General features: G+C 36.2%; 2 protein-coding genes across 5 annotated transcripts in view; one reads left to right on the forward strand and one right to left on the reverse strand.

The window, feature by feature from the left end:
- LOC123526490 (uncharacterized) overlaps positions 1-7,958 on the forward strand; it is a 47,123-nt gene extending 39,165 nt beyond the window's left edge. For all 4 annotated transcript variants that reach the window (XM_053522998.1, XM_045305662.2, XM_045305663.2 and 1 more), the window contains exon 3: positions 2,165-7,958. In XM_053522998.1, coding sequence (XP_053378973.1) covers positions 2,165-2,623 — 459 coding nt within the window. In that variant the 3' untranslated portion in view covers positions 2,624-7,958. The remainder of the gene's footprint in view (positions 1-2,164) is intronic.
- A 7,889-nt stretch (positions 7,959-15,847) lies between these two features.
- LOC123526644 (potassium voltage-gated channel subfamily B member 1-like) lies at positions 15,848-18,596 on the reverse strand. The gene is made up of 3 exons (XM_045305891.2): positions 18,314-18,596; positions 18,024-18,198; positions 15,848-17,609 (listed from the first exon to the last, which is right to left on the reverse strand). Exons 1-3 carry the CDS (start codon positions 18,511-18,513, stop codon positions 16,497-16,499), a joined length of 1,488 nt encoding a protein of 495 aa, XP_045161826.2. The 5' UTR covers positions 18,514-18,596; the 3' UTR covers positions 15,848-16,496.
- Between the last annotated feature and the right edge of the window lie 1,356 nt (positions 18,597-19,952).

A 19,952-nucleotide genomic window follows, 5' to 3' on the forward strand; every position in this document is an offset into this window, starting at 1 on the left:
GTCATATGGGGTCAAAGGAAAAGCTTGTTAACACTGTAGAGGCAACATATAAGACTATATCTTCATAAAACTTGGTCAGAATGTTAATCTTGATGATGTCAAAGTCCAGTTTGAATCTGGGTCATGTAGGATCAAAAACTAGGTCACCAGGTCAAATCAAAGGAAAAGCTAGTCAACACTCTAGAGGCCACATTTATGACCATATCTTAATGAAACTTTTTCAGAATGTTAATCTTTATGATCAATAGGTCACGTTTAAATCTGGGTCAGGTGGGGTCAAAACTAGGTCACTAGGTCAAATCAAAGGAAAAGCTTGTTAACACTGTAGAGGCCACATTTATAACTGTATCTTCATGAAACTTAGTCAGAATGTTAATCTTGATATCTCAAAGTTCATTTTGAATCTAGGTAATGTAGGATCAAAAACTAAGGTCACAAGGTCAAATCAAAGGAAAAGCTAGTTAACACTCTAGAGGCCACATTTATGACCATATCTTAATGAAACTTGGTTAGGGTGTTAATCTTGATGATCTATAGGTCATGTTCAAATCTGGGTCAGGTAGGGTCAAAAACTAGGTCACCAGGTCAAATCAAAGGAAAACTTGTTAACACTCTAGAGGTCACATTTATGATTGTACCTTCATGAAACTTAGTCAGAATGTTAATCTTGATGATCTTTAGGTCAAGTTTGAATCTGGTTTATGTTGGGTCAAAAACTAGGTCACCGGGTCAAATCAAAGGAAAAGCAAGTTAACACTTTACAGGCCACATTTATGACCATATCTTAACGAAACTTGGTCAGAATGTTAATCTTGATGATTTTTAGGTCAAAAGGTCAGGTGAGCCTTACAGGGCCTTCATGGCCCTCTTTATTTTTTGGAATTATATTATATAATCTGACAGTTACAGATTCTGAAGTCAGCAAATTTCATTCTCAGTTATAAATCTCTGTGGCTGGAATGAAAAAGGTTCAGCTTTTATAAATACCACTTCCAAAAATGGGCAGTAGGTAAATTATAGAAATTGGGAAGCCTTTTCTGGAGTTTGGAAATGGCTGAATATCAGACATTGTTGCATAACTGCATGACTATTACAGCTAATGATATGTAGTCATTATTAACCAGTTGGAGTGACTTTAAAGGCACATGCCTGTAGATGGACATTATATTAATAAGAAAGTTAATAAAAAAATAAAACTAAAGGCAATATATTAAATGCCAGAAGTGGAATATCTAAGTTGGTATTTTGTTAGTAGGAGGCCTGAATCATAATGTAAATGAGCCCCACCATGAGAAAACCAACATAGTGCATTTGCGACCACTGCTTGGATCTTGACCTGACTGCGCATTCATGTAGTCTGGTCAGGATCCATGCTCTTCGCATGCAAAGCCTTTAACCATTTACGAACAGTATGAATTCTGACCAGACTGCATGGATGCGCAGGCTGGTCTGGATCCATGCTGGTCGCAAATGCACTATGCTGGTTTTCCCATGGCGTGGCTAAAATTTAGTTCTTTATAAAGTATATAGCTAAATTTTTCTATTTAATGTCACATTTCTAAGGCATGATTAATTCTTTGGATGCTTTTCATTCTATAAATGAGTTGTTATGAATAAATACTGGTAAAGCTTTCAGATTCACTTTATTTTTACTTGTTATTTTAAGTATTAAGTATTAATGAAATCAGTTTTGAAATTTTGAATAAAAGAACTCTTTTTAAAATCCAACAAGACTTACTGAGGAAATTGATTGTTAACATTCTGTATTGGGAACAAGCTTACCTTTAGACCATATTTATAGATTTACAAGCATTATGACTTTCACCTGGTAATACATAAGGTATTTTGATGCAGGACAGGTATCCGTTATAAAATATGAGCCACATCATGAGAAAACCAATAAAATGCATTTGCGACCAGCATGGATCCAGACAAGCCTGTGCATTCGTACAGACTTGTCAGGATCCATACTGTTAGCTTTTAAAGCCTATTGCAATTAGAGAAACTTTTAGCCAACAGCATGGGTCCTGACCAGACTGCGTGGATCTATGCTGGTCACAAATGTATTATGTTGGTTTTGTCATGGTGTGGCTAAATTATTATATTGAAATGAACTACTAAGCATGTTCAGACCTTGATAAATTCATAAGTTTTATTCTTTCAGAGAAAAGAAAAGCCCTATTCAGAAAACAAAAGAGAGAAAAAGGAGAAGAAATCAGTTTCAACAAAAACTTTTGCTCATGGAATGATGGATGTTTCATTGTTGACCAGCAATGCTACACAACTCCGTGCAGTTCTATCAAATCCGGAATATGAATTCTACACACTGTTGTTATGGCTGATAGGGCTTTCCATAGTTTTACAAATACTTTCTGCTGTGCTGTTAATAATGTCAGACTTTTTCAAAACTCAAGTGAAAGAAAAAGATCGACAGAATCAGCGGAAAAGAAAAGTACTGAATTTTCTGTCATTAACTTTAGTTACAATCGTAATGTCATTGAATGTTTTGATCTCAGCATTTTCCACGCCATCTTATCCTCAACAAATATCTCAACAGAAAGTGAATGTGGAGGTTCCAGTATTCTCATCTCCAGACATTCATGGCGCACATTCAGAGTTATAGCAGTAGGAAATCATCTACAGACTACTATTTGAGCCGCGCAGTCTGGTCAGGATCCATGCTGTTCGCTAATGGTTTCTATAATTGCTATAGGCTTTGAAAGTGAACAGCATGGATCCTGACCAGACTGCATGAATGTGCAGGCTGGTCTGGATCCATGCTGGTCGCAAGCCCACTATGTTGGTTTTCTCATGGTGCAGCTCAAAATTTTGATCTCACCTTTCCTATAACAAGGTTCTTCATTAATTTCTGTGTTATGTATAAGAAAGTAGTATTGAAGTTTATAAACATTCTTAAATGTCCAAGAGTTGTGATCATGGTGATAGGAACTTTGTAATTAATGTCCAAAATATTTTGTTTAGTTTTATATTAATTGTCAAATATTATCTTGAAGGGGGTAATTTCCATGTTTGACACAAAAAAGTTCATTTTTATACGCCCGAAGGGACGTATTATGTTACGGTCCCAGTGTCCGTCCATTAGCAATTTCGTTTCTGCTCTGTAACTCTTGAACCCCTTGAAGGATTTCAAAGAAACTTTACACAAATGTTCACCACACTGAGACGACATGTTTTGGATGTCTCATGTCCACTCTGTAACTCTTGAACTGCTTGAAGGATTTCAAAGAAACTTGGCACAAATCTTCACCACACTGAGACAAAGTGCAGAGCACTTGTTTCGGATGACTAGCTTCAAGGTCAAGGTCACACCTAGGAGTGAAAGGTCATATATGACTTTGCTCTGTCTTTTGAACTGCTTGAAGGATTTCAAAGAAATTTGGCACAAATGTTCACCACACCGAGGTGACGTGCAGAGCGCATGTTTTGGATGACTCGCTTCAAGGTCAAGGTCACACTTAGGGGTCAAAGGTCATATATGACTTTGCTTTGTGAATATTGCCATGCATTACAGTGCTCTTGTTTTTATTTGGCAGATCCTTTTTGTTCTCTTACAATAATTTTTTTTTTAATTACTTCCCTTTTTTGTTACTATAAATAGCTTATTTTGAAACCTTTTTATTATTGGCAGTAGGGAAAAACCAAGACCACTTTTCTGTGGTACAACATGGATGGTACATCCAATTTTTAGATGTATTTTGACATGACTTTACCTGGTAAGAATTTTTTATGGACTTAGAAATTTTTTTTTGGAATTTCTTCTTTTTGTTGTTCCTGTTCTTTGGGCTTCAACAGTCAAGCTCTTTAAATTTTGCTCCCATCCTCTGCTGTAACACTTCGGGCATATATTGCTCCGCTTGGCTGCGCTCTTGTTCCATGTTCCATTTGTGGATGAATTGTTAAAACTGTTTCATTATTTTAGTTAGCATAAAAGTTAGATTTTCATGCAAAAAATTGTATTAACTATTACATTTTATATTTTGCTTGATTTATACATGCAGAAAATACATTTTTGGACATGAAATTGACTTAATTGAGGATACTTTAGAAATTATTTTAATATGCTTTTCTCTGTTAAAACACTCTTGCGCTAGAATGATGTCACATTAACATGCGGTCAGGTCAAAGTTTTTTTTGCGACCAAGAAAGAGCGCTATTGTATTTTATCTACTGTTTTAGAATAAGGGCATATTAAATTCAGAATCAAAATATATTATAGCAAAACAGTGTTTTAACACTAGTTATACATTCTGGCGGTAAAACGTTGTACAAATAATTTCACTTGGGCTGCGCCCTCGTGAAATTATTTAGCCCTACATTTAACCGCCCATTGTGCATAAATTGTGTTAAAACACTCTTTTGATATAAATTATTTCTTAAATAAAAGATCCACTACTAACACTTACAGATGCAGTTCTCTTATATGTGATTATAAATAATTTTACCAGAAAATTGCCACTTTGGCTGACATGCTTGTGATGAGCTGTTGTAATCACTCACTATCCGTCCGTCCGTCCACAATTTTCTACAGGTAACATCTACAGTACTCTTAAACTACTGGTGAGAATTGTATCAAATTTGTCAGTAGCATCCATGCATGGTCCACTATAAAAATTATTGAAGTCTTTCTGCTTTGCCTTTTATAGGAGCCAGCAAAGCTTAAAATAGAAAAGAAAACTTGAAATGACTTCTTATGAACCGCTTGATGGATCTTCATCAAACTTTAGTGTGTAGCATTATTGTAAGGTCTTCTGCCTGTTTTGTTCAGATAAAAGTACTTGGCCCATTTTAGGGGCCGCTAGAGCAAAAATGGAAGTACTTTTAAATGACTTATCATGTATTGCTTGATTGATGCTTAGCCTTTCATTTGAGGTAAATATAGAAACATTGTTAAATAACTTTTTCTTATGAACCTCTTGATGAATGTTCCTCAGTTCTGTTCATATTGGGTCACTTGGCCCTAAAGCAGCCTCTAGAGCTATTAAAAAGAATTACCTTTAAACAACTTCATCTCATGTACAGTGTACAGTTTATAGTACATGGCATCATTGTAAGGTCCTCTCCTAAATTTATTTAAATGTGGGGGGTGGTGATAGGGGGCGCTTGGCTCCTTTTAGCAGCCACTAGAGTTAAAAATAGAAATACATTTAAACAACTTGTACTTTTGAACCAAGATGGTTCTCCATTAAACTGGGTCCATAGTATCATTCTAAGATTCACTTTCAGATTTGTTTAATTGGAGACACCCAACTCAAAAGGGCCACTAGACAAAAAAATCAAAATATCTTTAATAACTTATTCTCATCTATGGCTTGATGGATCTTCACAAAACCTGATCTGTAGAGCAAAATGTAGAAATAGCTTTGAACAACCTCTTCTCATGAACTGCTGGATGCAGAAAACCATTATAAAAAGACCTTCAAAAACACTATCAGCAAGCTCCAGTTGTGAGCATGTGTGTTTCCACCTGATTTTGAAGTAGTGGGTGATCTGTTGCCTGTCTGTCACACATTAATTAAATCAGCTTCTGCTGGAACTGACACATGAAGTTATACACTCTCTAGCCTGGTAAAGCTCCGAAACTCAGGTGAGCAATCTAGGGCCATCATTACCCTCGTGTTAAATTTTCTTTCAGTATAATCAAAAGCCAGTCTGTTCTGGAGATTAAGTAGATTGGTTCCATTTATTTCATTTGGAAATGCAAATGGAAATATGACTGAAAGTGTATCACAGTCTAGAAGCTAGTCTAGAAATCACCAGACAGTATATTAAAGCATAATCAAAAATTACAGCAGTATTATAAATCATGGATTTTAACTGTATTATTATTTTTATACCCCCACAAAACAAAGTTTGGGTGGGGGGAGTATATAGGAGTGAGCTTGGCGGTCGGTCGGTCGTTCTGTCGGTTGGTTTTCATGGTTTCCGGACAGTAACTCAAGAAAGGCTTGACAGATTTTATAATATTTTTTTTGTTGTAACATCAGAAAATACAGGTCAAATTTGACTTTGAGGTCAGTAGGTCAAAGGTCAAGGACATAGTGACCCTGAACAGTGAAATGGTTTCCGGATGATAACTTGAGAACTCTTGGGCCTGAGTATCATAAATTTTTGAACACAGGTGTAACATGATAAAATACAAGTCAGGTTCGGCTTTGAGGTTAGTAGGTGAAAGGTCAAGGTCACAATGACATGAGACAGTTAAACAGTTTCCGGATGATAACTTGAGAACGCTTGGGCGTAGGATCATGAAAATTGATAGGGAGGTTGGTCATGACCAGCTGATGACCCTAATTATTTTGAGGTCAGTAGGTCACAGGTCAATGTCAAAGTGACCAAGAACATTTAAATGTTTTTTTTGGACAAGAACTTCAGAATGCTTGGGCTTAGGATCACGAAACTTAATAGGGAGGTTAGTCATGACCAGCAGATGACCCCTGTTGATTTCAAGTTCAAAAGGTCAAAGTGACCTGAAACATTTAAACCTTTTCCGGACAATAACTTAAGAATGCTTATGTAGAGGATCATGAAACTATAGGGAGGCCGATCATGACTAGCAGATGACCTCTATTGATTTTGAGGTCAGTAGGTCAAAGGTCAAACAAATTTGGCTTTGACATTGGCTTAGTTCTGTGACCAGGCCATATTGTGGGAGTATAAATTGTCACTCCTGTGACAACTCTAGTTGGTTTTTTTAGCTCGACTGTTCGAAGAATAGGGGAGCTATCCTACTCGCCCCGGCCGGCGTGAGCGTCACACAAATGTTAAAGTTTGCTTACCACCCCAAATATTTTCAAAGTCCATTGAGATATTGCTTTGATATTTTGCATACTTGTTTACCATCATGACCCCAGTCTGTAAAAAGGAGGAGGCAACTCTATCAAGCATTTTGATTGAATTATGGCCCCTTTTCGACTTAGAATAAATGTTAAAGTTTGCGTACCACCCCAAATATTTTCAAAGTCCATTGAGATATTGCTTTCATATTATGCATACTTGTTTACCATCATGACCCCAGCCTGTAAAAAGGAGGAGGCAACTCTATCAAGCATTTTGACTGAAAAATGGCCCCTTTTCGACTTAGAATATGCTTATTGTAATGTTAAAGTTTTACTCATTGCTTATATTATACTATCAAGCACTGAGAATAGTCGAGCGCGCTGTCCACTGACAGCTCTTGTTTATTTACAGAAGAGTTTAATGTCATTGGCTTGAACTTTTGTACTTTGACAGATATTTTTTCAATTATTTACAACTATTTGCAATTCTGTTTGCAATTGTCAGTGAGCTAGTATTTCAGAAACTACACATCTAAATATAATGACATTCCACACACTTCCTCACTATGATATTACCACATTAATTATATAGGTTCCATAAGTCTTATTTTCTTTGTGACAGAGTTTATAATTATGTATTTGACTTATTTTTTCTAACAAAATTCTATTAAATTGTGATTGTCCGCTAGTGAGTTTCTCAGTAGGTACACATTACAAGTTAGTGATACTTTACACTTAACTTTATCATCATTTATTCCTTTGAGAGCTTTTTTCAACAACTTTGTTACTGTAAAATCATTTAAAATCATTTAATTTCGTGGGCATGCAATTATGTGGTTTTGGTATAAACATGCAATTTCTTGGGGAGATTAATTCATGGATTTCAACTTTTGAGCAGAAAATGAATGGAAAGTTTACTTGTTCATTTGGATTAAAAATCGTGGATTGACTCAACCACGAAATTAAGTCCCCCACGAATATTAATGATTTCACAGTATATCTTTTGACTCTTGTTTGTTATCTATGCAGTGAGTAGATATATAAGTATAAATAGATGGATGCTTTTTATTTTTTATATAATTTACTGTTTTCCATATTGTCATCATATTACTATTTTGTTATGTTTTTATCTTTTCTAATAAAATGCTTTTGAAAACTAAATGTCGAGAACTTATTATGACAGAATTACACATGGGTATACAGCTCTGCTTTTACCTATATTATAGATCTTTAGGTATTTATAGGATTAAGTTTGATTTTAGATTGCTTCGTTTGTGCACAGCGTCTGTGGTAAAACACTTGCTGATGTTCATTAGAAATCTGTTTTTATACAGTCAAAAGATAAGTCTAACTTGTGCCAGTGGCCATATTGAATTCCCCACTCTCTTCCCCCCCCCCCCCCTACACACTCACCAATTTCCTTCTTTAAATTGTTGCATTATAAGCAGTCGTCTGATTTTTTGCGGTCAGTGGCCTCTTTATTATACTCTCACATGCGTATGTCGCTTTGCACCTTTTCTCTACTCGATTATTGACACACAGTCAAAAATTCATGCATTGTACACAAGCAACGCAATGGGAATAAAAAATTGTACTGATTCAGCAGCCAATCAAAATATGTCCTACAAACTGAGATAATTAGTAAAATGATTACATATTAAGTGATCAAAGAGATATGATTAAAGATTCTCAGTAGCTTGAAAATGTTTTTCACAATAATTTATACACTGAAACCACTGTAATTGGACACCAGCATGATTTTGATTATTGTCATTAATATTCTTTGATTTACTTTCAAAACGTAAACATTGTGATAAAACTAACTATGTATGTTAGAATAATATCTCCCAAACGTAAATGCCTTAGATTGGAAGAGAGAGTTAAGCAGGCTTGTAACATTGCCAGAAGCTTTTATTGCCCGATCGGCTTAAATTTATGAAAAGAAATTATCGTTTTTGTTTAAGAATAGATACATCGGTTCCTATATTTTATCAGTTAATAAAATATGGGCAGGAGTTCTGATTTAATTATTAGCATCCATACAACTTTTTGACCTCTCGATGTCCGTCGTGTGTCAACAATTTGTAAAAAAAATCTTCTTCAAACCACTGGGCAGATTTACACCAAACTTCACAGGAATGATCCCTGGGTGGCCCCCTTTCAAAATTGCCCAAAGAATTTAATTCCATATAGAACACTAGTTGCCATGGCAACCAAAAGGAAAAACTTTAAAAATCTTCTTGTACAAACCGCAAGGTGTAGAGCCTTGATATTTGGCATGTGGTATCATCTTATGGTCCTCCTGGTGTGAAAAGAGGACCTGCCCCGGGGATCACAAGTTTTACATAGACATATATAATAATAATAAAAAAAAATATTGTCTAAAACTACAAGTTCTAGGCCTTTGATATTTTGTATATAGCATTGCCTTGTAGTCCTCTACTAAAATTGTTCAGATTATGCCCCTTGGTTGAAAAGAGGGCCTGCCTCGTGGGCGGGGTGGGGGGGTGCGATGTGGTTCTCAAGTTTTACATAGACTAATATAGGAAAAAAGCTTTAAAAATCTTCTTGCCTGAAAATGCAAGGCCTAGGCTTTTGATATTATGTATGTTGCCTTTCCTAGTGTTTCTCAACCAAAATTGTTCAAATTATTTCCCTAGGTGCAACCAAGTTAAACATAGACTTAATATATAGAAAAAAAATAAACATCTTCTTGTCTGATAGTTCAAGGCCTAGGCCTTTGATATTTGGTATGTAGCATTGCATGCTGGATCTCTAATAAGTTTTTTATAGGAATGGTCTCCTTCTGTCCTTCCGTTTGTCCGTAACACTTTCGTGTCCGCTCCATATTTCATAAACCCCTTGAAGGATTTTCATGAAACTTGGGTCAAATGATCACCTCATCAAGACGATGTGCAGAACCTATGAGTCAGCCTTTTCGGCTCCAGGTCAAGGTCACAGCTCAAGGTCAAAGGTTTGAGCCTTCCATTTTGTGTCCGCTCTATATCTCCTAAACCCCTTGAAGGAATTTTATAAAACTTGGGTCAAATGATTACCTCATCAGAACGATGTGCAGAAATTATGAGTCAACCATGCCAGCTCAAGGTCAAGGTCACAACTAAGGGTCGAAGGTTTTAGCCTTCCATTTGGTGTCCAAATGGGTCAAATGATCACCTCATCAAGACGATGTGCAGAACCCATGAGTCTGCCATGCTGGCTCAAGGTCAAGGTCACAACTTAAGGTTTAAGGTTTGAGCTTTCTATTTTATGTCCGCTCTATATCTCCTAAACCCCTTGCAGGATTTTCATCAGACTTGGGTCAAATGATCACCTCATCAAGGCGATTTGCAGAACTTATGAGTCAGCCATGCCGACTCAAGGTCAAGGTCACAACTCAAGGTCAAAGGTTTTAGCCTTCCATTTCGTGTCCGCTTTCTATCTTTTAAACCCCTTGAAGGAATTTTATAAAACTTGGGTCAAATGATCACCTCCTCAAAACGATTTGCAGAACTTATGAGTTAGCCATGCTGGCTCAAGGTCAAGGTCACAACTTAGGGTCAAAGGTTTGAGCCTTCCATTTTGTGTCCACTCTGTATCTCCTAAACCCCTTGAAGAATTTTCGTCAAACTTGGGTCAAATGATCACCTCATCAAGAACTCACGAGTCAGCCATGTCAACTCAAGGTCAAGGTCACAACTCAAGGTCAGAGGTTAGAGCTCTGTATCTCCTAAACCCCTTGAAGGATTTTCATGAAACTTGGGTCAAATGATCACCTCATAAAGACGTTGTGCAGAATTCATGAATCAGCCATGTCAGTTCAAGGTCAAGGTCACAGCTAAAGGTCAAAGGTTTACCCTTTCACTATCCATAGCAGTGGCGGGGGATTTAGCTGTCTTTCAGACTGCCTTGTTCAAATTATGCCCGTGGTGCGAAAAGAGGCCCAGCCCTGAGAGTCACTTGTTATAATTATGAGTTGCATAGGAAAAAATACTTCAAAAATTATTAGATCATATTTCCTAGACTGTTTAAAGACCCAAAGCGATTGACCTACTGACCTACTCTCTTGTTTTTAGCTTACCAGAGCACAAAGTGCTCAAGGTGAGTTATTATGACCAGTCATTGTCCGGCGTCCATCGTCATCCAGCATCTGTGGACATTTGCCTTGTGAACACTCTAGAAGCCACATTTGTGACCAAATCTTTATGAAACTTGGTCTGAATGTTAGTCTTGATGATCTCTAGGTCAAGTTCGAATCTGGGTCATGTGGGGTCAAAAACTAGGTCATTAGGCCAGATAAAAGGAAAAGCTTGTGAACACTAGAGGCCACAGTTGTGACCCAGTGTTTATGAAACTTGGTTAGAATGATTGTCTTGATGATTTCCAAGTCAAGTTTGAAACTAGGTTATGTGGGGTCAAAAACTAGGTCACTATGCCAGATCAAATGAAAATCTTGTCAACACTCTAGAGACCACAATTGAAGTTTGAAACTCCTGAGAATTAATCAGAATGTTTGTCTTGATAATCTATAGGTTATGTTCGAATCTGGGTCATGTGGGGTCAAAAACTAGGTCACCCAATCCAATCAAAGGAAAATCTTTCTAGAGACCACAGTTGTGACCCAATCTTTATGACACTTGGCCAGACTGTTAACCTTGATGATTTCTAGGTCAAATTTGAAACTGGGTCATGTGGGGTCAAAAACTAGGTCAGTAGGCCAGATCAAAGGAAAAGCTTGTGAACACTCTAGAGGCCACAGTTGTGGCTCAATCTTTATGAAATTTTGTCAGAAAAATTGTCTTGATGATCACTAGGTCAAGCTTGAATCTGGGTCATGTGGGATAAAAAACTAGGTCAGTAGGCTAGATCAAAGGAAAAGCTTGTGAACACTCTAGAGGCCACAGTTGTGACTCAATCTTTATGAAAATTTTTTCAGAAAGTTTGTCTTGATGATCTCTTGGTCAAGGTTGAATCTGGGTCATGTAGGGTCAAAATGTAGTAGGTCAGATAAAAGGAAAAGCTTGTGAACACTCTAGAGGCCACAGTTGTGACCCAATATTTATGAAACTTTGTCATAATGTTTTTTTATGATTTCTAGGTCAGTTTCGAAACTGTGTCATGTGGGGTCAAAAACTAGGACGGCCAGATAAAAGGAAAAGCTTGTGAACACTCTAGAGGCCACAGTTCTGACTCAATCTTTATGAACCATGGTCACAATGTTTATCTTGGTGATATCTAGATCCAGTTGTAATCTGGGTCATTTAGGGTCAAAAACTAGGTCACATGGTCAAATCAAAGGAAAAGTTTGTGAACACTCTGAAGGCAACAGTTGTGACTCAGTCTATATGAAACCTGGTTTGAATGTTTGTCTTGATGATCTTTAGGTTAAATTCGAAACTGTGTCATTTGAGGTCAAAAACTAGGTCAGAAGGCCAGATAAACTCTGGTGAGCGATATAGGGCCATCATGGCCCTCTTGGATGACATTTACAGTTTTGCACACCAATCTTAAAACTGACTTTCAGTTACCATAGATGTGACCTACTAACCTACCTTCTTAATATTTTTGCAACAGTTTGCCATTTGAAACATGTGGCTCATACTGGCTAGCGTCCTACAACCGGACACGTTTGGAATATTTTTCACGATAACTTGGGAAATAGATATATCTAGTGGTTGAAATTTTGAGTGAACAAAGCTAGTTTCTCCTCCCAACTCAAGAGCTAATTTGTTTACTTCTAAAATTAGGTGAAGTACTTTTTTGAGGCCCAAACAAAGGGCCACCAAATAAAGCTGTTCTAAGGTCAAACAGTACCATTCACAGACAGCGAGTTGTTACTTTAGTGATTTTCAATTTACGTTCAATATTGAACCAAGGGAAAGTAGTCGTACACTGACTGAGTCATAGAATTGTACGAATTACCTCTCTGGAATCGATAATTTCTCTCTCCCGACTAAATCTTTCAACATTTCACTTTTCGAAGTGGATAATTTGATATGTAATGTGTTTTAGGGTGTATTAAAATTATGCACTAAATTATCAAAGGTGTATTTTCCCTGTTTAAGTGGTTACTAAAATTTTTTTTCAACCAAGGGAAAGTAGTCGTACACTGACTGAGTCATAGAATTGTACGAATTACCTCTCTGGAATCGATAATTTCTCTCTCCCGACTAAATCTTTCAAAATTTCACTTTTCGAAGTGGATAATTTGATATGTAATGTGTTTTAGGATGTATTAAAATTATGCACTAAATTATTAAAGGTGTATTTCCCCTGTTTAAGTGGTTACTAAACTCTCGTCTGCTTTTCTTAAATTTGCATGGGGCCTTTAGATTTAATGGCGGGACCCTATGGAAATACTGCGCATGTGCACCGCGCCACTTCCGAGTTCCCCCAACATGTAAACTAAAGTGAGTGCAGAGGAAATGAAATGTAACTTTTCGAGCATTTTTTCTCTATCGCACATGTAATTTTACTTTTATTTTTGGTGAAAAAGATTCATTTTTTCATCGCTCGCTATGCTAGCACATTTTTTGTTAAATAGTCCTAGGTAAACCCTCCCTATAAAAATCCTCAGAAAATTCCGAGATAGGCTACTTGCGTAAGAGTAAGTCTGACAATTCATAAAAATTGACTATAATTAGCATGTTTTGTTGGTTTTGTCACAAAACCTGTCCTTTGTCAATAGCAAATAAAGTACCTCAGAACGCCTAGAATGCACCAGATGGATCCATTGTTTTCAAAATTTCCGGGGACGCATGCCCCCGGACCCCCCTACTTGCTCTACACTACAAATATTTTACGCCCCCTCTAACACCAAATCCTGTTTCCGTCCCTGGTTTTGAAATGTTGTTTTCAGCTGTTTGGACCTGAAATATTTCCTATCTAATGGAACAGAAGTAGAATCTCTTACGTTACAATCGTAGCCCCAGCTCCCTAGGGCAAAATATATCGGCCAATCATATTTTATCGAAGATTCATATATAGATCTAGGTGATTCTCCTATGTGTTACAGATAGAGTTTATGAAGCAGTTGATGCGGATCGTGTTAGAATAGATATTTTTTAGATTAGATGATAGAGTTTGTTAAGTGAATTCTTCGTGAAAAAGAAACAGAAAGGCAGGGAAACGGAACGTATACGTAACGGACTGACCGACCGAGGTTTCTTTTTCTAGAAGAATTCTCTTAATGGGCTCTATCTGACATAGTGTGAAACCTATACATTTGACCAATTAGAACTGCATAGTCAGTAGTGACAACGCTCTTCAGCGCGTAGAGCTGTTCTTCGAAAATTGCTAGTCACATTGGTCTTCAGGAATATGAAGTCACATTTTTTTGAAAAATAACTAGCTCTGATTGGTCAGAAAAAGTAGGTTGCACACTATTTATACAAAGAAGTGTATAATTATCTGATGGAGGTTGGCTCGAGGCCTTTAAATGTCGTTATAAACTTTATGGGAAATTATAACTGTAATACCTACTAACCTGCACAGGCTGATCATGGTCTGCACTGTTCACTATTCAGCCTGCGCCTGGTCAGTATCCATACTCATACTGGTCGCTTTCAAACCCTATTGCGATTAGAGAAACTTTTAGCGAAAAGTATGGATGCGCAGGCTAGTCTGGATCCATGCTGGTCGCAAATGCACTATGTTGGTTTTCTTATGGTGCGGCTTATATGGACTAGGCCTACATGTATGTGGAATCCTATTGATGGCATATCACAGTGGTCTGTGGAATCTATTTTTTTTCACGTTCCTTATTTGTTTTATCAGAAAATAACCGGTTGCGGGATAAATATGAAATTCTCCTGACATAAATTTTTAAACAGTTAACGTACAATCAAAAATGCATTCGTTACCTTTCCACCCAGCGTTTGAAATATCAAAAATGTATTATTGTATGCATAGGTTCAAAACTCAAGTCATCAGAACTAGTTAAATAACCAAGCTAATAAACTTTTTATTTGATTTAATGTCACAGCTCATAATTTTGTTGAAGTTTTGCGCATACCAATCGAGCAGAATTTCAGTAACGACTACATTATATCGAATCCTGAATTGAAACGTCTCAGACACCAGACATTGCGAAAATACCCAAGATAGAAGGTTCCTGTTTGAAGTCAATTCAAATCATTGTTTTATTGCATTTAAAAGATTTGGTTGAAGTTTTTGCGCAAGACGTTATCATTACCATAATACAATTTAAATGAGCCGCGCCATGAGAAAAACCAACATAGTGTATTTGCGACCAGCATGGGTCCTGACCAGAACACGGATGCGCAGGCTGGTCTGATTCATGCTGCTCGCAAACGCACTATGTTGGTTTTCTCATGGTGCGGCTGAAATGTTAAATAAATTGTAAAAGTCTTGTCAAGTTACGTCCCTTGTTTGACTTTGACCTTGTCGAATAATCAAGTAAGCTGTCTTATGAAAAGCAGCGTGTGCGTTCTTTAAGCTGTACGTTCATGTACAGTATCAAATGTTTAAATATCGATATACTAACTATAAAATACTGTTTTTTTTATTTCTCAAATTTCATACAAAAAAAATATATAAAATCACGCCTTGGAGACACACTTTATCTAACACACACAAAGGCATGAATGACAACTTTTTGACATGTCAACATTGGTCAAGTCTATCATGTTACCCATTCATGATAAAGCAATGACATTAAGTGATTTACTCCAGTCTAGTGGTTTTTTTTCTTTTTTCTTTTAATATAAACATTTAAATAAAGTGATAGCTTCATTATACATGTATGAGTCAAATGTCAAAATACCAACAAAACTGCGCGATGCTGTCGTTATTTCTATGGTGCGTCAATTTATATCACGTGCAAAAAAAGTGCGCCATAAGAAAAAAGTCCCGAACAATTAAACTTATAAACATCAAAACGTTGTAGAAGACAATCATAAATATCAGCTTTTGAATTGTCTTAAACGTTCCCATACGAATCAATATGTATTGTAAATGCATTTGACTTTTATCCCTAAGATGAAATGTACATTCTTAAATATGTAATTAGTACATCCATGAACGTCCAGGAAATAAACAAAACTCAACACAAATTCAATCACACATAAATAAATATTTTACAGGTTCTGCAGTCGCACGTACCAGATTCTATCTCATTATGAACTAATTGTGTAAAAAAGGTCTTATATGACTAGTCCCTCAAACATTATGATAAAGATAATCTGTACGAATGGTGTGTCTTTCACTTTTTAGAGCTGCTTCGATCAAAAGATTCAAGGCCGTATGGACTCTATTCACAGCCTTTCGACGTTAAAGAAGTCAAATATGTCAACTGGGTTACCAGCAAATGTACGAAACAGTAGTTTACTAACAATGTAGACAATAAGCTTTTAATGTGATTTTTTTTAGTTGGATGGGCTCAGTTGTTCATGTTGTATCACCGGCTTTTACCTTAATTAATCTGCATTGTGATTTATAAAACAAATGTTGATATATATTTTTGTTCTTCGCATGGTGAAATATTTGAATTACAACATATACACTGAAAAATACATGGTTGACAGTGTTTCTTGTTTTCATGTTATGTTATTAGTAAGTTTGCAAAAAACATCCAACCCTCATCTTACTCAGATATGCGTCTCACATTTGTTCAATATTTGTTTAAAGAAACAGAATTTCTGTCTATGACAGTAGACAAATGTCTCTTCAGCCAAAATTTTTTCACATTTCTTCGAGTACAATTTCTTCTTTTTTTACAGTGTGATTATTGTTCACAGACGATTTTGTGGAAATAGATTTGGGTTTAACTTCATAAAAGTCTGTCTTCGGAAATACTTTTCCATTATTTATAGGTTTGTCAACAGAATTCATCGTATTAATAGCCCTAACTGCACCCTTAAGCTTTCTTCTCGTGTGTTTTCTTTCTTGAATGTACTTATCCAGGCAGGAGTACTTGTATAATGTGAGAAAGTTATTCACGTACATTGGCAGAGTTATAGAGAGCAGAAGTACCCCGCACATGCCCAACACGGCGGCCACAAAGCGACCGGCACCCGTGGTTGGTTTTATATCCCCGTAACCCACTGTTGTAAAGGTGATAGTCGCCCAGTACCAAGCCACTGGGATAGATGCAATCGAATCCCTTTCTTCTATGAAATAAATCAGGCTTGCTGAGCTAAACACTCCCATCAGAAACAGCAAAAGAAGAAATGACATGTCGCGAGCGTTCTTTCGAATTGAGAATGTAAGAACTCGGCTCAGACGTACATTCCTAACAACACGAAAAAGTCTCATAATCCGAAAGATCTGAATGTAACTTATTGACCTCACCCAGCCGTACTGATATCTGTATTCTTTGTTTATATTGATGATAGCAATGTGTATGTAGAAACCAAGTACTGCCAAAATATCAAAAATATTCAAAATGTTAGTAAAGAAATCGGATAAAGACGGGCAGGTAAAAATTCGAATTAAAAGTTCGACTGTGAAAAACACGGCTGTAAAATATTCGAGAGCTTCAAACACCTGATGACGAACCATCACACGTGGCAAAATTATTTCTTCTACGCTTCCTGTTCCGTTGGTTTCAGAGTTAATTTGCTGCCATTGCATATCCGTCTCAGATATTTCCTCATCTGAATTGATCACATGATCAGAAGAGCATTCAGGGTTTCCGAATCGTTCTCTTGCGTATTCAGCAACCTCATTGTTGGAATGTTCAAGATACTCTAACATTTCGCACTTCCTTAAAGGTCGCTGGAACATTGGCTCCGTACTAAATGCTAGTGTAAAAACACATAGCATTATCATTACGAACACTGTTACAATGTACACCTGGAAATATACGGACAAAACTGCATTGGTATTTGATTGAAAAATAATTACAATACGCATGCATAGTTTATCTGGAGGGTTGAAATTATTAAACTAGCGGTTTTGATCTGGGACCACTTCTTACAACAATATCCGCTGTCCATAATAACTGAAATTTATATGAATACAATGTATTGTTACTATATATTCAACACAAAATATCAACATAAACTGTTATCCTTTTACAAAATAAAAGGTAAGGGTAGATTTCCCGGAAGCACAGAGCACCCCAAACACAGCCATAGAGCTGTTTTGTTGATTTTGTGGAAAAATGTTTTATTGAAGGACATTTCTTTGTAATTCGATTACTTTGTTAGAAAATTTATACATTTGTTTACTCCCGAAAGCTTTCAGAAAATGCTATATAATTCTTACTTTTGCACAGACTGTGTTCTCTTTAAAGTCTGCCAATTTCCAGACTCTTCTTCTGACGTTGTTTATTTTGTTGTGTGTATTTAATTGAATAAATAGACCGTCCTTCATTTCTTGTTTGAATGTAGATTTCCTGAAGTTCTCATGGGTTTCGTACTCGTCCCAAAACGTGTAATACCTACAATTTAAGAACATACAGAAATTAAGTACTTAAATGTTTACATTCAACATGATACAAATGAAACAATTCTTTACGCCATTACGAAAAGAAAAGGAAAGTGTGCTAAACATACCTGTACAAACAGCATGGCTCTAAGTCTGTTGGCGCCACACTCCAAAACTTCAGCTCTGTTCTGAATGCACTAGGACACACACTCGGCGGCATGTGTAGTTCATTTGTTTGATAATAATTCAAAATTGCAGCAAAACAATCGGACGGACGGTCCACTACAAGTTCAATTTGCTTTTTATCATCTTCGGCTTCGTCACACATTTTTGTAAGCGTATGATATTTCCTTGATTTTAGAATTTCACGATTAAATTCAAAATTAACGCCTGAAACGTTAACTTTTACACGAGACATTTTGTTCCTCTACTCTAACTTTGGAACACACAATGTAAGTGTTTGTATTTATCTCATGTCAAAAAAAAACTTTGTCTGCCAAGAAAGTGTTAGACAAGTTTTCTTTTGTTTGAAAATTAGCTAATGAATAATTCATGCACTCTCCTTTGAAGGATCGCTAATGTAAAAGGATATTGAGATACTCTAATATTGTGTCTTTAGCAGTCTGAATTTCTCATAGAGCCATACGGACAACTTTCGTGCTTAATTTTAAACCTTTAAAGTTTATACATTCTTGGTGTAAGTTTGCATTGTCATTTTACGAAATATTAAAATAATTGTACTTACATTGCTTATACACTTTATAACAAAACCGTAACTTAATGATGGAGAAAATACTAAATGATTATAGCGTCCTTTGAAATTTCGAAGTAATTAAAAAAGTTATAATCTTTATTTAGTTATATCGTTATATCATCTTTAATTGTTTAGTAATCACGTGCATTAATGTAGGGATAATACACGTTTTTTTGTGTATAAACGTCTGCAGAAGCCCGCGGGATTGTTTGTGACCGAGACCGAAGGTCGAGGTCACAAACATATCCCAAGGGCTTCTGCAGACGTAAATACACAAAACAAACGTGTATTGTCGCTATTCTTGCATAAAAAAATATTTTACGACGATTTATGTATTGTTTTCATATGTGATGACTTGACGATTCCGGTACATTCCATGTTGTTCTTGGAAACGGTAAACATGTTTTAAGGAGGTAGGTTACCTTCATATTTGTATGTGCGCATGTCCAACCGGAAGCTAACGTGACGATTTACGACAACGTTTACGACAAACTAAATGTGTTTGTATATTCATTCTTCTGAAAACAAATCATGAACTTGTCTTCGATCTGATGCTTTATGGTTTAATAATGCAGAAATAATGAATAAATTGCCACAGAAACGCTTCAAAACATTGTTGCCTTAAAATGACGTCATTGACGTCATGACGTTACGTGTCAGTTACCGCGCAAAATTAATAGCTTTTATCTTGAAAGTACGTAATTCTGTACATTTTCTTTATTTTAACTATTTTCAAATAACCATTATTTGCTGAAATATTTTTATGAGTCTTTTGCTCTGAATAATAATCAATGTTTTGCTTCTTTTATGTAGTTATATTGAAATGTTATGCGGAATGTAAGAAAATGGATGATGGCAACCAATGTTATTTGGAATATAGTTGGGTAAAAGGTTACTTGTTACGACCATTTTCAAATAAAAAGTCTAGCAGTTTGATTTGTAATACCTATTTTTCAGGTTCCATTGATAATTTGTTACTTACATACTAAAACTAAGATCTAAAATTGTTCAAA

Source organism: Mercenaria mercenaria, chromosome 14, assembly GCF_021730395.1.
Source record: "Mercenaria mercenaria strain notata chromosome 14, MADL_Memer_1, whole genome shotgun sequence".
Classification (NCBI taxonomy): Eukaryota; Metazoa; Mollusca; class Bivalvia; order Venerida; family Veneridae; genus Mercenaria; species Mercenaria mercenaria.